General features: G+C 44.7%; 1 protein-coding gene across 1 annotated transcript in view; it reads left to right on the forward strand.

The window, feature by feature from the left end:
• The window catches only part of LOC121287642 (parapinopsin-like), a 109249-nt gene that overhangs the window by 62681 nt on the left and 27766 nt on the right, over nucleotides 1-18802 (forward strand). Inside the window, exon 4 of the mRNA XM_041205585.1 lies at nucleotides 5756-5986. Within this exon, the coding sequence (XP_041061519.1) occupies nucleotides 5756-5986 (231 nt within the window). The remainder of the gene's footprint in view (nucleotides 1-5755; nucleotides 5987-18802) is intronic.

Genomic DNA, 18802 nt, shown 5'->3' on the forward strand with positions numbered 1-18802 from the left:
CTCATCTTCTGAGTCCTCAAAGCCTGTCCACCATCTGCATGGCACAAGTCAGGAGTGTGGTGGAATTCTCTCCACTTGACTAGATGAATGCAGCTCAACACCACCCAGGACAAATTAGCTCTCTTTTTTCACCCCATCCACCACCTTAAACATTCATTCTCTCCACCACCAGTGCAATGTTGTTGCAGTGCTGTGCACCATCTACAATATGCATTGCAGCATCTCACCTAGGCTGTCTCAACAGTGCCTCACAACCCTGCCACCTAGAAGGTCAAGGGCAGCAGGCACAAAGGAACGCCATCACCTCAAACTTCTCCTCCAAATCACAAACCATCCTGATTTGGAAAATATATTGCTGTTCCTTCACTGCCAGTGGCTCCTTCCAGGGCTCCGCAGGTGTCATGTGCAGGATCTTACAAGCCTCCAAACACAAGTGTATCAGGAGTCACGGATGCCATCTTTGCAAAGGCACAGAACTTTGTCCATTTCGCCTGAGATCAGGAAAGCCAGGAAAGAAGAGCACGGATCTCTGGTTTTACACAGGTGCAGGGTGCCATAGACTGCACTCATATGGCGCTTAGATCTCCGTGGCAACAAGCAGTCAACGACATCAACCACAAGGGCTTCCACTCACTGAATGTTCTGCTGGACTGCGACCGCCACAGGTACATCCTACAGGTCTGTGCACGATTCCCAGGGAGCATCCTACATCTTCAGCAGGTCTCAGATCCCTGACATTTTCCAGGGTCCAGAGAGGTTGAAGGGTTGGCTCCTCGGAGACAAGGGCTATCCACAGAGGAAGTGGCTGATGACTCCCACGCAACAGCCTCAGACTGCAGCAGACCGACGTACATTGAGGCTCATGCCATGACCCAGACTTTGGTGAAGCAAATGATAGGCATTTTGAGGTTCCAGTGCTTTAACAGGTCCAGTGGAGCACTGCAAAACAGCCCCAGAGGATGTCGCGCAGCATCATCACTTGCTGCATGCTGCACAAGCTGGCGCTGCAACGGGGGGAGGAACTGGCTGTGGAGGGGATGGAGGAGCTGCACCTTCCCTCTGATGAGGAGGACCCACCCTCAGTGTTCAGGCTCATGTCATGGAGATGCAGCAGAAGCCTTAATAGTCACTAGATTGCAGGAGGATAATGATGACATGCAGTGAGGACAGTACATAGATCTGAAGAAGAGTCATCTGAGCTCAAAACGTTAACTCTTTCTCTCCACAGATGCTGTCAGACCTGCTGAGTTTTTCCAGCAATTTTTGTTTTTGTTTCAGATTTCCAGCATCCACAGTATTTTGCTTTTAACATAGATCTTCACATTGCCTCTGTGAACGTCTGGCTCCTCTCTGGCTGAGGGCAGCTTGCTTGCGCTCTGTGATCAGGGAGACGCAGCCGGGAAACTTTAAATGCACCTGATCCTTTGTCAGCCTTCAGCACCTGAGCCCTTCAGGAGCAAAGTGTCCATGGTCACAGATGATGAAGAGATGAGGGCCAGCCCCACCTCAAAGGTGCTGAGAGAATGACGGGACTCCGTGATGCCTACCCACGACATTCTGGCAGCACTGACAAGCACCATCGAGGTGCAGGCATCACTAATGTGTCCAGTGAGTGTGAAACTGGACAATCACTTTGATCTGAAGTTTACACTCTGCACTGGGAAGAGGCCCTGCACTGTGACACCTGCTTTTATCTTGTACAGCAACCAAAGTTTCACATCTGAGTAACAGGAACCTTGCTCATCAGAACAAGGAGCCATAGACAAGGAGACATTCTTGGGAGTTTATTTGCAATCATGAACATTGTCTACAAGTGATTAATACCCATGCGCAGGCTGTGCAACTACATCTTTTTAACCTTCCTAACTCTGCCGCTACGTCTTGATTCTCCCCCGACATCCACAGCGGAGGTGGAGGTTGCCTGCTGACTGCAACACCCTGTCTGTGATGACCTTTATGGGCATCCTTTGGAGGGCCGAGATCTGGAGGGCCCCGGCTTACCTTTTGGGTCCTGTTGTATGGCAGTGGCACCCTCATTGGACTGTGGAGCTAGAGCTGCTGGGGTCACAGGAAGAGGGGGTTTAGCTGGGCCGGATACTCCCTGGGTGTCTGGCTCCAGCATGTGCACCTGTTAATCCTCCTCCCTGTGTGTCCCCGAGGGCCCATGGCTGATTTCTTGAGGAGAAGGGTAACTGGAATGAGATCGAGCTGCCCCTCGCCCCTCTTGTGTTGACGTTGTTGGAGGCCAACTATGGTGTGAGCGATGGAGTTCAGCCCATGCAGAAGTGCAGATCCAATGTCCTGGACATCCCTTCTTGATGTTCCCGAGCTTGCCTTTGCAGGTCCAGCAACTGTGACATAACCAAGTCCAGAGGCTCATCATTTGCCTCAGACTCAGCACATTTCAGGCCTCCAGCAGTCCTCCAAGTGCTGACACCTGGCAAGTCCTGCTGCTGTCTGCTGTGTGAAGGAGCAGACAGTGCAATGTGCTCACCAAATTGTGACCCCAAGGCTGCTCTAGAGCTAGGATCCACCAAGGTGTGTGCCTCTGCACTGATGGAGGGTGTGGGTGAGCTCTGTGACAGGGCTTCAATAGGGTGTCATCAGATTCTTCTCCTCAGGTGCCTTCGGGGCTTGAGTGGAGGACATGGACCCCCTCAGCTGCTTCCCAGTTGTGCCTGCAAAAGCAAGGAGAGATAATTAGTGCATGGCAGGGGACTGCGAAACAAGGGAACTGACTCACAGCATGGTTGTTTGATGGATGTTGCACTGCCAGATCCTCACTTGTTGAGCATCGTCGACCTCACAGTCAGCACAGGAATGGTCCAAATCACTGCCAACTAGCTGGATGCCTCTATTTTCAAAGTCTGTGAGGGCTTTGATGTCTGATATTCCTCCACCATTCTGCCACCTCTCCCTTTTGTTATGTGCCACCTTGTCCTGCATGAATACAGATGGATAGAGTGTAAGCAGGATACCTAGTAGGCCAGGTGATAAGGATCCCTGGAATGTGTGGGTGGTGAGTAGTGCCATGAGCAGGATGAGGACATGATCTGCAGGGCAGATAAAGTTGTGTGTAAGAGAACGAATGGTGATGTCCCTTGAACTGGCAGTGAGTGCTATCCCTGCGCATGTGTGATGGGTTTGTGAATGTGTGAGTTGAGAGTGATGAGAAGAGTGACTTACACTTGGCAGAACAGGGGGGAATCATTCATAAAAACAAAAAAACTGCGGATGCTGGAAATCCAAAACAAAAACAGAATTACCTGGAAAAACTCAGCAGGTCTGGCAGCATCGGCGGAGAAGAAAAGAGTTGACGTTTCGAGTCCTCATGACCCTTCGACACTGTCGAAGGGAATCATTCATCCTGTTTTGGCACTGGGTGGCTGTCGTCTTTTGCTTGGCATTGGCGCTGAGCACTGCTGCCACTGCCTTCCATGCTGTATTAGTGACCTTGTTTGCTGAGGGTAGAGGACTTCAAGCGGGCCTCCACAGCTTCCAGTCAGCACCCGAGGGAGGCTAAATTTGGAGGCAGCATGTTTCCTCACTTTGGCAACCTTGACTTTGCAGCAGCTGCCAATGCCTTAGAGAGTGCTATCTCTGTGCAGGGGTGCCCTTTAAATATCACACCTGGATTACTGAAGGCCTGAGGCAACGGTGGGGTGGGCGAATCAGTGGCCGCCCTGCCAGCAACCCAGCCTGTCTCCTGCGAATACATTATTAATGAGGCGTGACGTGCCGGGAATGGGATGATAAAGCATGAAAATCCACCATTGGATAAAACGTCCTTTTTCCCACCCGCTACCGCACTCAATGCAAATCTGGGATGATTCCACCCTCTGTTTCACAAACACATAGCCTTAACATTTTGAATGTTAATGTTAAATGACATAATGCATAATTTAGTACAAATGTGTTAAGAGTTTGTGTGCTAATTTTACATAAGAACAAAAGAAATAGGAGCAAGAGAACACCGTAAAGCGCCTCAAGCCTGCTCTGCCATTCAATACAATCCTCAGCTCCACTTTATCCCACCCCTCCCCGCATCCTTTGATTACTTGAGAGACCAAAAGTCTGTTTATCTCAGCATTAAATATGCTCAACCACGCAACATCCACAATCCTCTGAGGTAGAGAATTTCAAAACTTCACAACCCTTTGAGTGGAAAATTTCTTCTTATCTCAATCCTAAATGATCGACTCCTCATCTTAAGACTGTGCCTCCACACCCCCCAGCCCGTTTTCTAGATTCCCCATTCAGGGGAAACAACTCTCAGTGTTTACCTTTTCAGGCCTCTTCAAGTTCTTGTATGCTAGCTTCAATGAGATCACCTCTCATTCTTTTAAACTCCAGGGGATATAGTCCTATTTTATTCAGCCTCTCGCCATATGACAACTCGCTCACCACAGGAAACAATCTAGTGAACTTTTGCTGTATCGCCTTAAATATTCTTCCTTAAATATAGAGACCAAAATTGCACACGGTACTCCAGGTGTAGTCTCACCAAAGCCCTGCACAATTACAGGAAGCATTCCTTGTTCTTGTACTCCAATCCCCTTACTGTAAAGCCAACAATGTAATTTCCTTTACTAATTATTTGCTATACCTACATGCTAACATTATGTTCCTTATACAAATACCCCAAGTCCCTCTGAACCTCAACATTGACTATTTTCATGCCTTTTCGAAAAATATTCTGCTTTTTCTATTCTTACTACCAAAATGAATGATCTCACATGTCTCCACGTTATACTCCAGCTGCCTCCTCGTTAACCATTCACTTAACCTGTCTATATCTCTTTGCAGTCTCTCTGCGCCCTCTTTACTGCCTATATATCCACCTAGCTTTATATGGTCAGCAAACTTAGAAAAATTACTCTTGGCCGCTTTGTCTAACTTATTATTATAGAATGTACATTGCTGATGCAATCTATCTAAAGTGCCAATCTTATTCCTACTCTCTGCTTCCTGTTCATTAATCGATCCTCTATCCATGTTAATATGCTACCCCCAATTCCATGGGCCCTTATCTAGTAAATTAAACTTTTGTGTGGCATCTTTCCAATTTCCTTTTGGAAATCCAAATATGCTACCTCTCCTGATTTCCTTTCGTCTACCCTACTAGTTATATCCTCAAAAACCTCTAATAAATTTTTCAAACATTATTCCCCTTTTGCAAAACCATGTTGCCTTTGTCTATCATACAATCATTTGCTACGTGCATTCTTAAGACTTCCTTAATAATACATCATCAGACTTTGTTCCTCTTGTCTAAGGTCACCGCGATGTCTCTCTGTAAATTCTGTGATGATTCTTCACTGTTTAGTTCATTTCTCCCGGCTTCCCATCAATCTTCTGTTGAGGTTATGACAGGCAATCAGGGAGCTGTCACAGAAGTTCTGCCACGATCCCATCTCTTCTCCATATAAGGTTGTAACTTGTGTCAAAAGTCTTGATTCTTTGTTAATCAGGAGTTGTGTAACTTTTTAGTTACATCAAAGTTAGGCACCTTCAGATTCTACAATCTTTTAGCTGCAATTTGAATCCATTCCTTAGAATGAAAAAAGTGATTTGGTTAGATAGGTGATTGAGGTATAAAATTGCCTTCCGAATCTTTGCTGATGGAGATCATTCCACTAGGATTAACAAATCATTGACAGGCTTACCGCAAACTCCAGCTTAATTTTAAATAGATTTAGTATTGCATCTGAGTTATGATCTTCAGCTGTCTTTCCCATACATTTTGTCTTAACAGGTGAGGATAAACAATTCCACAGGACGTGCAAGGGAACACAAGGTGTTGCTCATGGTGGCTTTGATGGTGATCTGTTTCCTGCTCTGCTGGTTACCTTATGGGATTGTAGCACTTGTAGCTACTTTTGGACGTCCCGGCTTGGTCTCGCCAACCGCCAGTATTATCCCATCGATCCTGGCAAAGAGCAGTACTGTCTACAACCCCATTATCTATGTATTTCTGAACAAACAGGTAAGATGCTCTTGATTTATTTTTTTAAGTTAGGCACTTCTTTAATGCAGGTCTGGGAAAAAAGTCACATTCCTGCTTTCAAATCGCCAAAATTGGCTTCCTCGGCCTGACAGCAGAATGAACCAGAAAAAAGTAGTCACTTCTACTGTAAATACTTATAATATCTTCCTTTGCTGTGGGAGGTGGAGTGGGGGTCGATTCATAACTGAAGCTGTAAAGGTGTAGAAGTTGCAGGTGCCTAACTTTGATTGTAACTGAATATTTGCAACTACTGATTGGCAAATCAGAATCTGACCTTTTAATACATCCATGCCGTTTTTACCTCAGGACTTGATTATTCCAAAGCACTCTTGGTTGGCTTCCCATTTTCCACCCTTCATAAACTTAAAATCTTCCAAAACTCTGCTGCCTGTATCTTAACTCACAGCAAGTCACGGTTCACCCATCATCCCTGTACTCACTGACCTACACTGGCTCCAGGTTTTAACATTCTTATCCTTGTTTTCAAATCTTTCCATCATTTCAACCTCCCTATTTCTCTAACTTTCTTCAGCTCTACAAGCTTCTGAAAAACTGTTTCTCTAATTCTAGCCTCTTGCACATTCCCATCATTGGCAGACATGCCATCAGCTGCCTAGACCCTAAGCTGTGGAATTCCATCCTTAAACATCTTGGCTTCTCTACCACGCTTTCCTCCTTTAAGACGCTGTTTAAAACCTAACTCTTTGACCAAACATTTGTTCATCTGCCTGATATCTCCTTATGTGGCTTGAGGTCAAGTTTTATTTGATAATGTTCCTGTGGTGCACCTTGGAATGTTTTATTATATTAAAGATGCAATATTAATGCAAGCTGTTATTGTTGAAGTACATTGTAATGTAATCTGGATAAGGGATTTTGTGTTGGCCATGCAAGCAGACAGGTACAAGATTGAGATTGCTACCCTGTAACCCCAGCTACAGCAGTGCCAAGAATCGTAGTATCTCTCTCCCAAAGCTCCTAATAATTGCCAATGCTGTGTCAGTGACTGTAAACCTTCTTGGCTTGGAATGAAACTGATAATTATAGAGCTTAACTTATATTTGAAGCTGCAATATTTCTAAAACAAACAGCTTGGGAGCAATTAAAATACATTATCACTTCAGAGATTGAGGAATGCAAGAGAATCAAGAGGGCAGCTTAATTTAAAATGTACATCTTTGTCAACATGACTAAGACAAAACAGTGACAATGAAGCATACAGTGTCATTAATCCAGGACTGCATCAACCATATCAAGTTAGCCCTAAGATAGATCAATGTAATGTTAAAAATAAAAATATTAATATTTTCTGCATGGTAGGAATTTGAAATTTGATTTCACAGTAAGGAGACAGTCTTCTGAGAACAGTTGTTAGCATTTTTATAGAGTGTCTCCAAAGAGAATTGTAGACAGAGATCTGAAATTGGCAGTGATACTGATTGGGGTGTGCCAAGCTGAAAAAAGTCAGTGCTACTGGAGTGCTCTGTGCTATCTTCATCACTTACACTTTTGGAACATCAATTATATAGATATATATTGGTAATAGAAACACATAAACAGAAGTAAGCCTTCCAGCTCACCAAGCCCATTCCACCATTCAATTAGATCACAATTGACCTGTATGTTAACTCCACTGACCTAACTTATCTTGATAATCTTCAATGCCTTTTCCTCATATAAACCTAACAATCTCAATATTGACATTTTTAATTGACCTAGCTTCAGCAGACTTTTAGGGAGAGGGTTCCTGATTTGCACTACCCTTTTGTGTGAAGACGTGTTTCCTGACATCACACCATTAGCCCAGCTTTCATTTTAGTCTTATGCCCCTGAACACAGTCTTCTAAATGGGATCTAACCAGAACCTTATATCATTATAACATAACTGTCGCCCCTTTGAATACCAGCCTTCTTGAGATAAAGGACAGAATTCCATTCATCTTTTTAAATTTTTCATCATATCGCTCCACTAGTTTTCAATGATTTCTGCGCTTTGACCCTTAAATACCTCTGTTCCTCCACAGGTCCTAGTTTCTCACTATTTAGAAAATACTCTGATTGTTTTTTCCTAGATCCAAAGTGGCTGACCTCACACTTTCCCACATTGACCTCCATCTTCCACAGTTTTGCCCCCTCACTTACTTAAGCAATGTCCCTTGACAACTCTCTACTCCCATCTACACTATTTACTGTGCCTCCTACTTCTCCTTGGAAAGCTCCCAGTATAAAGTATAAACATCATATATTGTTACCGCAAGCTTTTTCCTGGCCCACAGTTCCCTCCCCCACTTAATTATTACTGGATGATTTATTTTAGTTCAAAAAAGGCTAAGCAAATAGAAAGCTTAAAATGAAATCTGATAAGACTTGTTAAGTTTATAGTCAGAAAGCAGCAAGTACACACGCTGAAAATCAATAAGGCAACACCAAACATTAATCATTTTAACACAGGGTATAGAAACAGAAATTGATTTCCAAACAATAAATATTTTCACACCTCACTGAACTTAGACCAGATTCCAAAATATTTGGAAATAAAGCTAATTCTTGTCCGTCAAAAAGGGATTCAGGAAAGAGCCAACACAGGCTTGTGTGATGCGAGTGTCAACATTTCCAGGTATGGAGTGGAGTGCTGTTTAAGGAGGTGGAGTGAGGAGATCCCTTGTCAGAGCACTGTTAGAAGGTAGGCTCCACTCTTGGGGTTTAATTTAATGGCAGGGCCAATGACACTGACAGCATTCCAGAAAGCTGGGGGCAATCCTGCTGCAGCAGTTTCTGGGACTCCCAGTGCAATTCTATGTCCATCAGCAATTACCAGCCTGGTTTGGGCTTCCTTCTTTTTAAAGGTGAGGATCCTACTGCCCTGATAGCTCTTCGATCGCAACAGCGCCACCGGGGGTGGCAGCTAATGCTGGTACTGCAGCCGGCAAGGATTAGCAACCATGGAGGAGGCCACTGGAATCTAGGCAAGTGGGTTGAGCTTGCTGGGGGTCAGTCAAGCAGGCCCTAGTGAGGTGGATTGGGGGTTAGGATGGTCATTGCTGAGGGCTGGGGAGGGGTATTACAGTCGGGAGAGCCTCTGCCCAATCAGGAAGCCATCCCCCTGGTTTTTTCTGGTTGGCCTCCCCACATGGTGTAGGGCTCCCCCCCCCCCCCCCCACTGCACCCCCAACCCCTTGACTATCAGTAAAATGCCAGTGTTGGACGGATGAGGCCCTTAAGTGACTCTTAATTAGCCACTTAAGGGCCTCAATTGGCCTCTGGTGGCAGGGCATGGGGGAATCGCTCCTTGACCTTTCCCACTTCTGACTGAATCGTAGGGAGTCAGGAAGGAGATGGGATTTCTGCCCCTCATTTGAAAGGAAGCGTTGCAACAGAGAACCGCTGGCCAGTCTGATTGGTCAGCAGCATGTATTCCCTGCAGTGCCACCGGGAGTGGTTGCCACAGCTGGGACTACAGCTAGCCCCACAAGTCTAAATGCTGGAAGCCCAGGACCAGGTAAGTACAAGGGGTCCTGCAGCAGGGACTGTAGGGGAGGCTCCAGTAATATGGGGAGGTGAGGGGGCTGGGAGAACAAAAATAGAAACAGAAATACCTGAAAAAACTCAGCAGGTCTGGCAGCATCAGCGGAGGAGAGCACAGCTGACGTTTCGAGTCCTCATGTTTTGGATTTCCAGCATCCACAGTTTTTTGCTTTTATGTCAGGGGGCTGGGATAGTTGGGCTGGAAAGTCCGGCGGAGGAGGAAGCACCAGGGGGAGGCAGATCTTGGGGTGGGGAGGACAATATCGAGAAAGAATGTCTCTGAGGGAGGTGCCCCCACTTTTCATGCCTGGGGCTCAAGCAAGGTAACGTGTTGGGCCTCCCCCCACCATCCCTGAGCTCCTCCTGCTGGTTTCAAGATTTTGGCCGGGTGTGAAGCGGCCCTTTAGTGGCTATTAATTGGCCATTTGAGAGCCTCAATTGGGGTGAGGGCGGGCGGGTTGTCTTAGGAATTGCCACCCTCCCCCCCCAACCCACCATAAAATTTCAGACAGGTCAAGGGTGGATGGGTAGGGAACCAGGGAAATTTACAGGCTCCCCGTCTGCCTGCAAATTCACCATCGAGGGACCATAAAATTCTGCCCTATGTCACATGTTCATTTTATTTCTTTGATTTCTCTCATATTTCCTCCAATTTTCTCATGCAAATATCACTTTTGCCATTTCTTCACCATTTTTTCGTTCAAGCAGTTTACAAGTCATTCTATTTGTTTCCCTGTGCCTATATTTTTCTTCTTCTGTCCAATTGTTCCTGGCCATTTTAAAATGCTGTTCACCTTCCTGTTCCCACAAAGAGTTTGCACACTCAAAATGTGTCTGTTTGCTCTGACCATCTGAGCATTTTCATCATTGTCTGTTTTATTTTAGGTTTCTAACATCTTCGGTATTTTATTGCTTACCACGGATCATATTGATTACGCAAAAATTGCCTGAAATGATTCTGCAGGGCAGCAAAAGATCACATTGAAGGACAAAGCTTTACAAGCAAATTGGCAGGCCATTTTACATCTCTCACTTTAATTTTCATTATTCTCTATAAACTCTGTAGAAGTCAAAAATACTCCCTATGAATCTGTCTGTTGTTCTGCAATGATTTCTTGGAATAAAAACAGAAAATCCTGGGGAAAAAAACCTCAGCAGATTAAGCAGCAGAAACAGAGTTAATGTTTCAGGTCTGTGATCTTTCATCAGAACTGGGAAAAGTTAGAGGTGAGTTTTGAGCAAGGGGTGGGCGGGGCAAGCACAAAAGGAAAGTTTGCGATAGGGTGAAAGTTAGGAGAGATTGAATGACAGGAGAGTTAGGGTAGGATTTTCCGGCCCTACTTGCTACTGGGATTGCCTGGTCAGTGCTCAGTGGTCTTTTGGCTGGTCCACTGCATACCCTGTGGTGGGGGCTGGAAAATCCCACCCTTAGTCTTCCAGGGCCAAAGGGAATGGTGATGGCCTGGTGCCTAGAACAGGTATGCATCTGGCTGAAAGTGAAAAGAAAATGAAACAAGCAGAGAAAAGGAAACAAAATGGAGGATAAAGTTTACATTCTGACATTGTTGAACTCAGTGTTGAATCCAGCAAGCTGTAAAGTGCCCAATTGAAAGATGAGGTGCTTGACCTGAAGCTTATGTTGAACCTCACTGGAACAGTGCAGCAGGCCAAGGACAGAGGTGTCAGCATGAGAGCAAAGTGGAGAATTAAAATGAAAGGACATCAGAAGGTTGGGATCATGCTTGTGGACAGAATGGAGGTGTTCTGCATAGTAGTCACCCAATCTGCATTTGGTCTCCCCAAAGTAGAGGAGATCACTTTGTGAGCAGTGAATACAGTAGACTAGATTGAAAGAAGACACAAAAATCGCTGCTTTACCTGAAGGAGTTTCTGGGCCTTGGATGGTGAGGAAGGAGAAAGTAAATGGCTAGCTGTTACATCTCCTGCATTTGCATGGAAAGGTGCTATGGGGCGTTGGGGTGATTGAGGGGTGAACCAGCGCATTACGAAGGGAACAGTCCCTTTGGAATGCTGAAAGGGGGGTGGAAGGGAAGATGTATTTTGTGGTGACATCACACTGATGGTGGAAAATGATCCATTGACTATGAAGGCTGGTGGGGTGGAAGGTAAGGATAAGTGTTCCTATTGTGGTTCTGGGAGGGTGGGGAAGGGGTGAGAGCAGAAAAGTAGGAAATGTGGCAAACACTATCACAGGCCCTGTCAACTACTGTACAGAGGAAATCCTTGGTTGAAGAAAAAGGAAGACATCTCAGAAGCACTGTTGTGGAAGGTTGCTTCATCAGAGCAGATGCAACAGAGACAGAGGAACTGAGATAATGGAATGGCGTCCTTATAGGTTATACGATGTGAGGAAGTGTAGTCAGTGTAGCTGTGGGAGTCAGTGAGCTTATAAACAATATTATTTGATAGTCTGTCACCAGAAATCATGACAGAAAATTCGAGGAAGGGAAGGCATGTGTTGGGGATGCGCCACGTGAAACTGAAAGAAGGGTGGAAATTGGAAGCAAAGTTGATGAAATTTTCCAATTCAGGGCAAGAACAGAACATGGCTCCCATACAGTCATCAATATACCAGAACAAGGGTTGAGGGGGAGGGAACCCCCGAGTAGGACTGGAACAAGAAATATCCTACGAATATATAATCCTCCATATTCAACAGATCATTTTCCACCTTTTTCTACTCTGGCAGTCCCGCACATCAGGAATTTCTATATCCTCAGCCCAGGATTTTTTGGGTCATTCGTTTTAATTAATTCAGGAATGCATAAGAGGAAAATCTGCCATTTCTTTCACAGAGGTCTCCAGGATCGTGACATTGATTCTTTTTGTAGCATTTTGGAGCTTAGTGCAATTCGGCCTATGAAGCAGAAAGGAAAGATAAAGATATTTTAAATATGAAACTAATGGAGCTTCAAAACAACCTTATGACATCCAATTCCTTCCATTGGGATTTGAAACATGCAAGCATTTATGGCAGAGGAGACAATTTGACCCATCATTTTGGTGCCTGCTGACAAAGAGCCATCCAGCCTATTCTCACTTTCCAGCTGTTAGTCCATAACCCTGTATGTTACGGCATTTCAAATGCATATCAACCAATGTATTGCAATTTTCTGCATTCTGCACACACTATTGCTGGTAACTAACCAGCTCAGGTTTAGGCTGCCCTTGATGCTTCAAGTTGACCCATGTTGTCCTGGGACTTTTTTCCCCTACACATGGCTTGTTATATCACTCTTAGCAGAAGAGATATTGCTCAGTTGCTGGCGGGTTAGGTAGGGGTTTGGCAGGACTCTATCAGAAGTTTTCAAGAAGTAAACTTTCATTCAAATTCCTGTTTTGTTTTTAATCATACTGCATGGTTCACATTGCTAGGAAATATTGATTTAGTCACAGCTTAATTACTGACAATATAATCATTTGTTATGGATTGCAAATAACATTTTATTCACGAGTGAATTCTTCATTTTAATCATATCACTTTTAATCACATGCAGTGAATTATATAGCTTACCAAAGCTTCTGATGTGGTCAGAGTTCAATTGAATCCCTGATCCCACTTTCTCCCTTTCTGCCAATGGTATCGAAGTAGCTGTTGCTGCTCTAAAGTTGTGTGTGAGCCAACATGGTTGACTCTTTCCATCTGCTCTCCTGAGCTATGGGTTCCTGCTTAGATATCATTGGTGGAAAGAGGGAAAGTGGGATCAGTGATTCAGTTGAACTCTGACCATATCTGAAGTTTTGGTAAACTAAGATGATTCTTCACCATTTTGCAGTCAACATTGATATACAGACACCAAGCCCAAAATTTCCACTGTCTGTACAAAATACTGATGGTTGGCATATATGCGTAAAGCTCCCTTTTTCATTGGTGGAATGAAATAGGTTCTGTGGTAATGCAATTCATAATATAGTAAGTAACCCAAGAACCTGCATCTCCAAACCATGAATAAGTACATAATCCATGTTTGTAAGGTTTCCAAGTTCATATCTTTCACTCATCCCATTCCCACTGAACTACAGCTAGATTCTACATCAACAATACATCTCTTCCCATTTGTGTAAATGAACTTGTAGTTTACAGAATTCAGTTTAAACGGAACCGTAAATTCAATACATGTAAAATTGATAGTTGCTTGATTATAATTCTTCTTTCTGATTGGCTCACTTGGTATCACACTTGACTCAGAAGATTGTAGTTCAGTTCTTACTCCAGGATTTGTGCGCATAACCTAGGCTGACAATCTAGTGCTGTACTAAAACATGAGTTGACAGTGGTATAATTCTTTTGATGAGATGTTCAACCAAAAATCATCTGTCCTTTAGATCTCATGATACTATTTTCCTGACCCACGTTTCTTTCTCAGCCAATACCATGAAAAGAAATTAACTAGCCATTCCTTAATATTGCTGGGATCTTGCTGTCTGCAAAATGGCTGCTAATTATTTACTGTACAAAAACAGTCATTCGATTTCATAAATAGATCATTGTATATGAAATATTCTAAATGTTCAAGGGATGTGATAAGGCCCAGTATAAATGGACGTCTCAGGTCCAATTGTAACCCTTAGAAACCATGGCGCTGAAATCACACGATGCAAAAATTCAACATGCTTGTCTGAAATTCCATTACATTCAAGAAGTTATTAACCTGTTTAAAATATTGTTTCATACCTCCACTAAATTAGCAGAAAGAAAGGAATTTCCACACAAACTTGTGCTCCTACTGGTATCTCTTGACACAATTCAGGGCCTATGATTTTGCTTTTGAAACTTATATACAGTGTAATACTTGGAAAGTTCCTAATCATGTTATATCTAAGGTGCATATTCCAATTCATCTTTCCACAGTGCAGTAACTCTCATAAATGTTTGTATTTGAATGTAAGGCTATACAGCAGTAGCCTTATTAAACATTTACCCACTGATTCTAAAAATCAACAACTGGTGGACTTTAACTTGACTAGTGGAGAATATGTTCACATTTACTCCTTTAGCTTTACCCAGTGATTCTGCTGTGGGAGCCGGCATTGATGGAGCATTACAACTGAGCTCCACTGACTGATGGGATAACTTTTAAATAGCTTGAAAGTTTAAATCCACAATGATGTTTGTCTAAAGAACACCCAGACAACAGGTATTGCACCCAAAATGCTGACTGCCCATGTAAAATAAAGACATTTGGCATGTATGCAGTTATAGGTTGGGTCTCTTCTGCCTTGAAAAGAAAAGGCTGATTAGTAACCTAGCAGAGGTCTTTATATTATGAAAGGTTTTAAAGGAGAAGATGCAGAGAAAATGTTTCCACTTGTGGGGAAGAGAAAAACTAGAGGACTTCAATATAAGATAGTCGCCAAGCAGTCAAAAAGAGAATTCAGAATAACCTCTTTACTCGGAGAGTAATGAAAATTTGGAATTGAACAGTCACAGTAACAAATACAGAAGCACACGGATAAACTCAGATCCTCACTGATAAGGCAATTGGAATGCTAAACCAAAGCTTGGATGAACAAAATGGGCAAGGGAAGCTTGTGACCAGTAACATGCTATTAAGCAGATTAATACAGTTCCATAGCCGTACTTATGATGTATAGAAACAGACCATTTGACCGAACCAGTCCACGCTCGTGTTTATGTTCCACTCAAGCCTCCTTCAATTCTTCCTCATTCAGTTATCAGCGTAACCCTCTATTCTCTTCTCCCTCAAATGCTTGTCAACTTCCCTGTAAATGCAACCACACTATTCACCACAACTACTCCCAATGGTAGAGAATTCCACATTCTCATTACTCTCTGAGTAAAGAGGTTTTCCTGAATTCTCTATTTGACTCCTTGGTGACTATCTTACATTGAAGACCTCTAGTTTTGCCCTTCCCCACAAGTGGAAACATTTTCTCTGCATCTACTCTTTTAAAACATTTCATAATTTAAAGACCTCCATTAGGTTAACACTGGCAGGACAGACCTGGCAGAGGTGGCAGCACAGTGATGTCCTGTTGGGAGGGAATTGTCCTGGGAGTCCTCAACATCAGCTCCGGACCCCAGGAAGTCTCATGGCATCAGGTCAAACATGGGCAAGGAAACCTCCTGCTGATGAACACAGACCGCCCTCCCTCAACTGATGAATCAGTGCTCCTCTATGTTGAACACCACTTGGAGGAAGCACTGAAGGTGGCAAGGGCACAAAATGTACTCTGGGTTCTCTGTCCACCACCAAGAGTGGCTTGTTAGCACCTCTCACCAAGCTGGTCGAGCCCTAAAAGACTGGGTCTGCAGCAGGTGGTGAGGGAACCAACAAGAGGGAAAACGATACTTGACTTCACCCTCACCAACCTGCCTGCCGCAGATACATCTATCCATGACAGCTTTGGTAGGAGTGACTGCCACACATCCTTGTGGAGACGAAGTCCTGGCTTTACATTGAGCGTCCCCTCCATCGTGTTGTGTGGCACCACCACCAGGCTAAATGGAATAGATTTCGAACAGATCTAGCAACTCAAGACTGAGCGTCCATGAGGCGCTGTGGGCCATTGACAGCAGCAGAATTGTACTCAAGCAGAATCTGTAACCTCATGACCCGGCTTATCTCCCACTCTACCATTACCATCTAGCCAGGGGATCAACCCTGTTTCAATGAAGAGTGCAGGAGGGCATGCCAGGAGCAGCACCAGGCATAGCTAAAATTGAGGTGTCAACCTGGTGAAGCAGGAGTACTTGTATGGCAAAGAGCATAAGTAACAAGTGATAGACAGGGCTAAGCGATCCCACAACCAACTGATCAGATCTAAGCTCTGCAGTCCTGCCACATCCAGTCGTGAATAGTGGTGGACTGTTAAACAACTCGCTAGAGGAGGAGGCTCCACAAACATCCCCATCCTCAATGATGGAAGAGCCCAGCAGCAATGCAAAAGATAAGGCTGAAGCATTTGCAACAATCTTCAGCCAGAAGTGTCGAGCGGATGATCCATCTCGGCCTCCTCCGGAGATCCCCAGCATCACAGATGCCAGACTTCAGCCAATTCAATTCACTCCATTTGATATCAAAAAACAGTGAAGGCACTGGATACTGAAAAGGCTATGGACCCTGACAATATTCCGGCAATAGTACTGAAGACTTGTGCTCCAGAACCTGCCGCACCCCTAGCCAAGCTGTTCCAGTACAGCTACAACACTGGCATCTACTCAGCTATGTGGAAAACTGTCAGGTGTGTCCTGTACACAAAAAGCAGAACAAATCCAACCTGGCCAATTACCACCCCATCAGTCTACTCTCAATCATCAGTAAAGCAATGGAAGGGGTCATCAATAGTGCTATCAAGCAGCATTGCTTAGCAATAACCTACTCACTGATGCCGAGTTTGGGTTCCGCCAGGGCCACTCAGTTCCTGACCTCAATACAGCTTTGGTTCAAACATGGACAAAAGAGCTGAACTCCTAAGGTGAGGGGAGAGTGACTGCCCTTGACATCAAGGCAGTATTTGACCAAGTGTGGCATCAAGGAGCCCTAGCCCTGGAGTCAATGGGAATTAGTCAGAAAACTCTCCGCTGGTTGGAGTTATACCTAGCACAAAGGGAGAAGGTTATGATTGTTGGAGGTCAGTCATCTCAGCTCCAAGACATCACTGCAAGAGTTCCTCAGGGTAGTGTCCTAGGCCCAACCATCTTCAGCTGCTTCATCAATGACTTTCCTTCCATCAGAAGTGGGGATGTTCGCCAATGATTGCACAATGTTCAGCACCATTCATGACTGCTCAGATACTGAAGCAGTCCAAGCCCAAATACAGCAAGTCCTGGACAATATCCAGGCTTGGGCTGACAAGCAGCAAGTAACATTCGCACCACACAAGTGTCAGGCAATTACCATCTCCAATAAGAGAGAATCCAAACATTGCCCCTTGATGTTCAATGGCATGACCATCGCTGAATTCCCCACTATCAACATCCTGGGGGTTACTGTTGACCAGAAACTGAACTGGACTAGCCATTACAATACTATGGCTACAAGAGCAGGCCAGAGGCTATAAATCCTGCAATGAGTAACTTACCTCCTGACTCCCTAAAGCCTGTCCACCATCTACAAGGCACATGTCAGGAGTCTGATGGAATATTCCCCACTTGTCTGGATGAGTGCAGCTCCCACATCACTGAAGAAGCTGAACACCATCCACAACAAAGCAGTGCGCTTGCTTGGTTCCACATCCACAAACATTCACTTCCTCCACCACCGACGCACAGTAGCAGCAGTGTGAACCATCTACAAAATGCACTGCAGGAACTCACCAAGGCTCCTTAGGCAGCACCTTCTAAACCCACGACCACAACCCTGTAGAAGGACAAGGGCAGCAGATAGATGGGAGCACCACCACCTGGACGTTTTCCTCCAAGTCAGTCACCATCCTGATTTGGAAATATATCGCCGTTCCTTCACTGTCACTGGGTCAAAATCCTGGAACTCCCTCCCTAACAGTACTGTGGATGTACCTACATCACATGCACTGCAGTGGTTCAAGAAAGCAGCTCTCCACCACCTTCTCAAGGGCAGCTTGGGATGGGCAGTAAATGTTGGGCCAGCCAGTGAAGCCCACATCCCGTGAATGAATAAAAAATTATCACTGAGGAGACACAACTGCCACTAATCCTTCAAGGCTGCTGAGCTGCCCTCACCCAATGGTGTGTTCTGAGGAAAAAGGGTTACAAGCGCATTAATTACACACTTCCAATAAATATTTTAACACATCACAAAAGGGTGCAGAAACTATATTCAATGAGGCTGACATCATAGGAATGTGAATCTCACACAGGGAGACTATCAGGAGGACATGACTAAACCTCAAAATGTAGATAATCACAACGCTTTCAGTTGACCAAGCCATTCACATAAACATCAAAAGTATTAACAAAAGTGCAATATTTTTATAGTGATTGCACATCAGTGACCCAAAAGTGATGTTGATGTTTCTTAATTTTCCTAACCCTTTCACCGTGCCTGGGTGCAGCCCCGACATCCGCAGCAGATGACCTTGGCAGATTTGCTCTGGAGGCCTGAGGCCTGGAGGGCCCAGCCCTGATAAGGGTCTTGTGCTCAGAGACAGATGCACCCTCCTCGGCCTGAGCAGCTGAAGTGGATGGGGTCACAGGCAGGGGGGATTCTGAGCGGCTGGATATCCTTGGAGTTTCCTGAGTGGAGGCCCCAGGTGTCCGGCTAATGCTCATCTCCCCTGTGGGTGTCCAATGGCCCCTCTCTGATT

This window comes from Carcharodon carcharias, chromosome 2 (genome assembly GCF_017639515.1).
Source record: "Carcharodon carcharias isolate sCarCar2 chromosome 2, sCarCar2.pri, whole genome shotgun sequence".
In the NCBI taxonomy this organism is placed as follows: Eukaryota; Metazoa; Chordata; class Chondrichthyes; order Lamniformes; family Lamnidae; genus Carcharodon; species Carcharodon carcharias.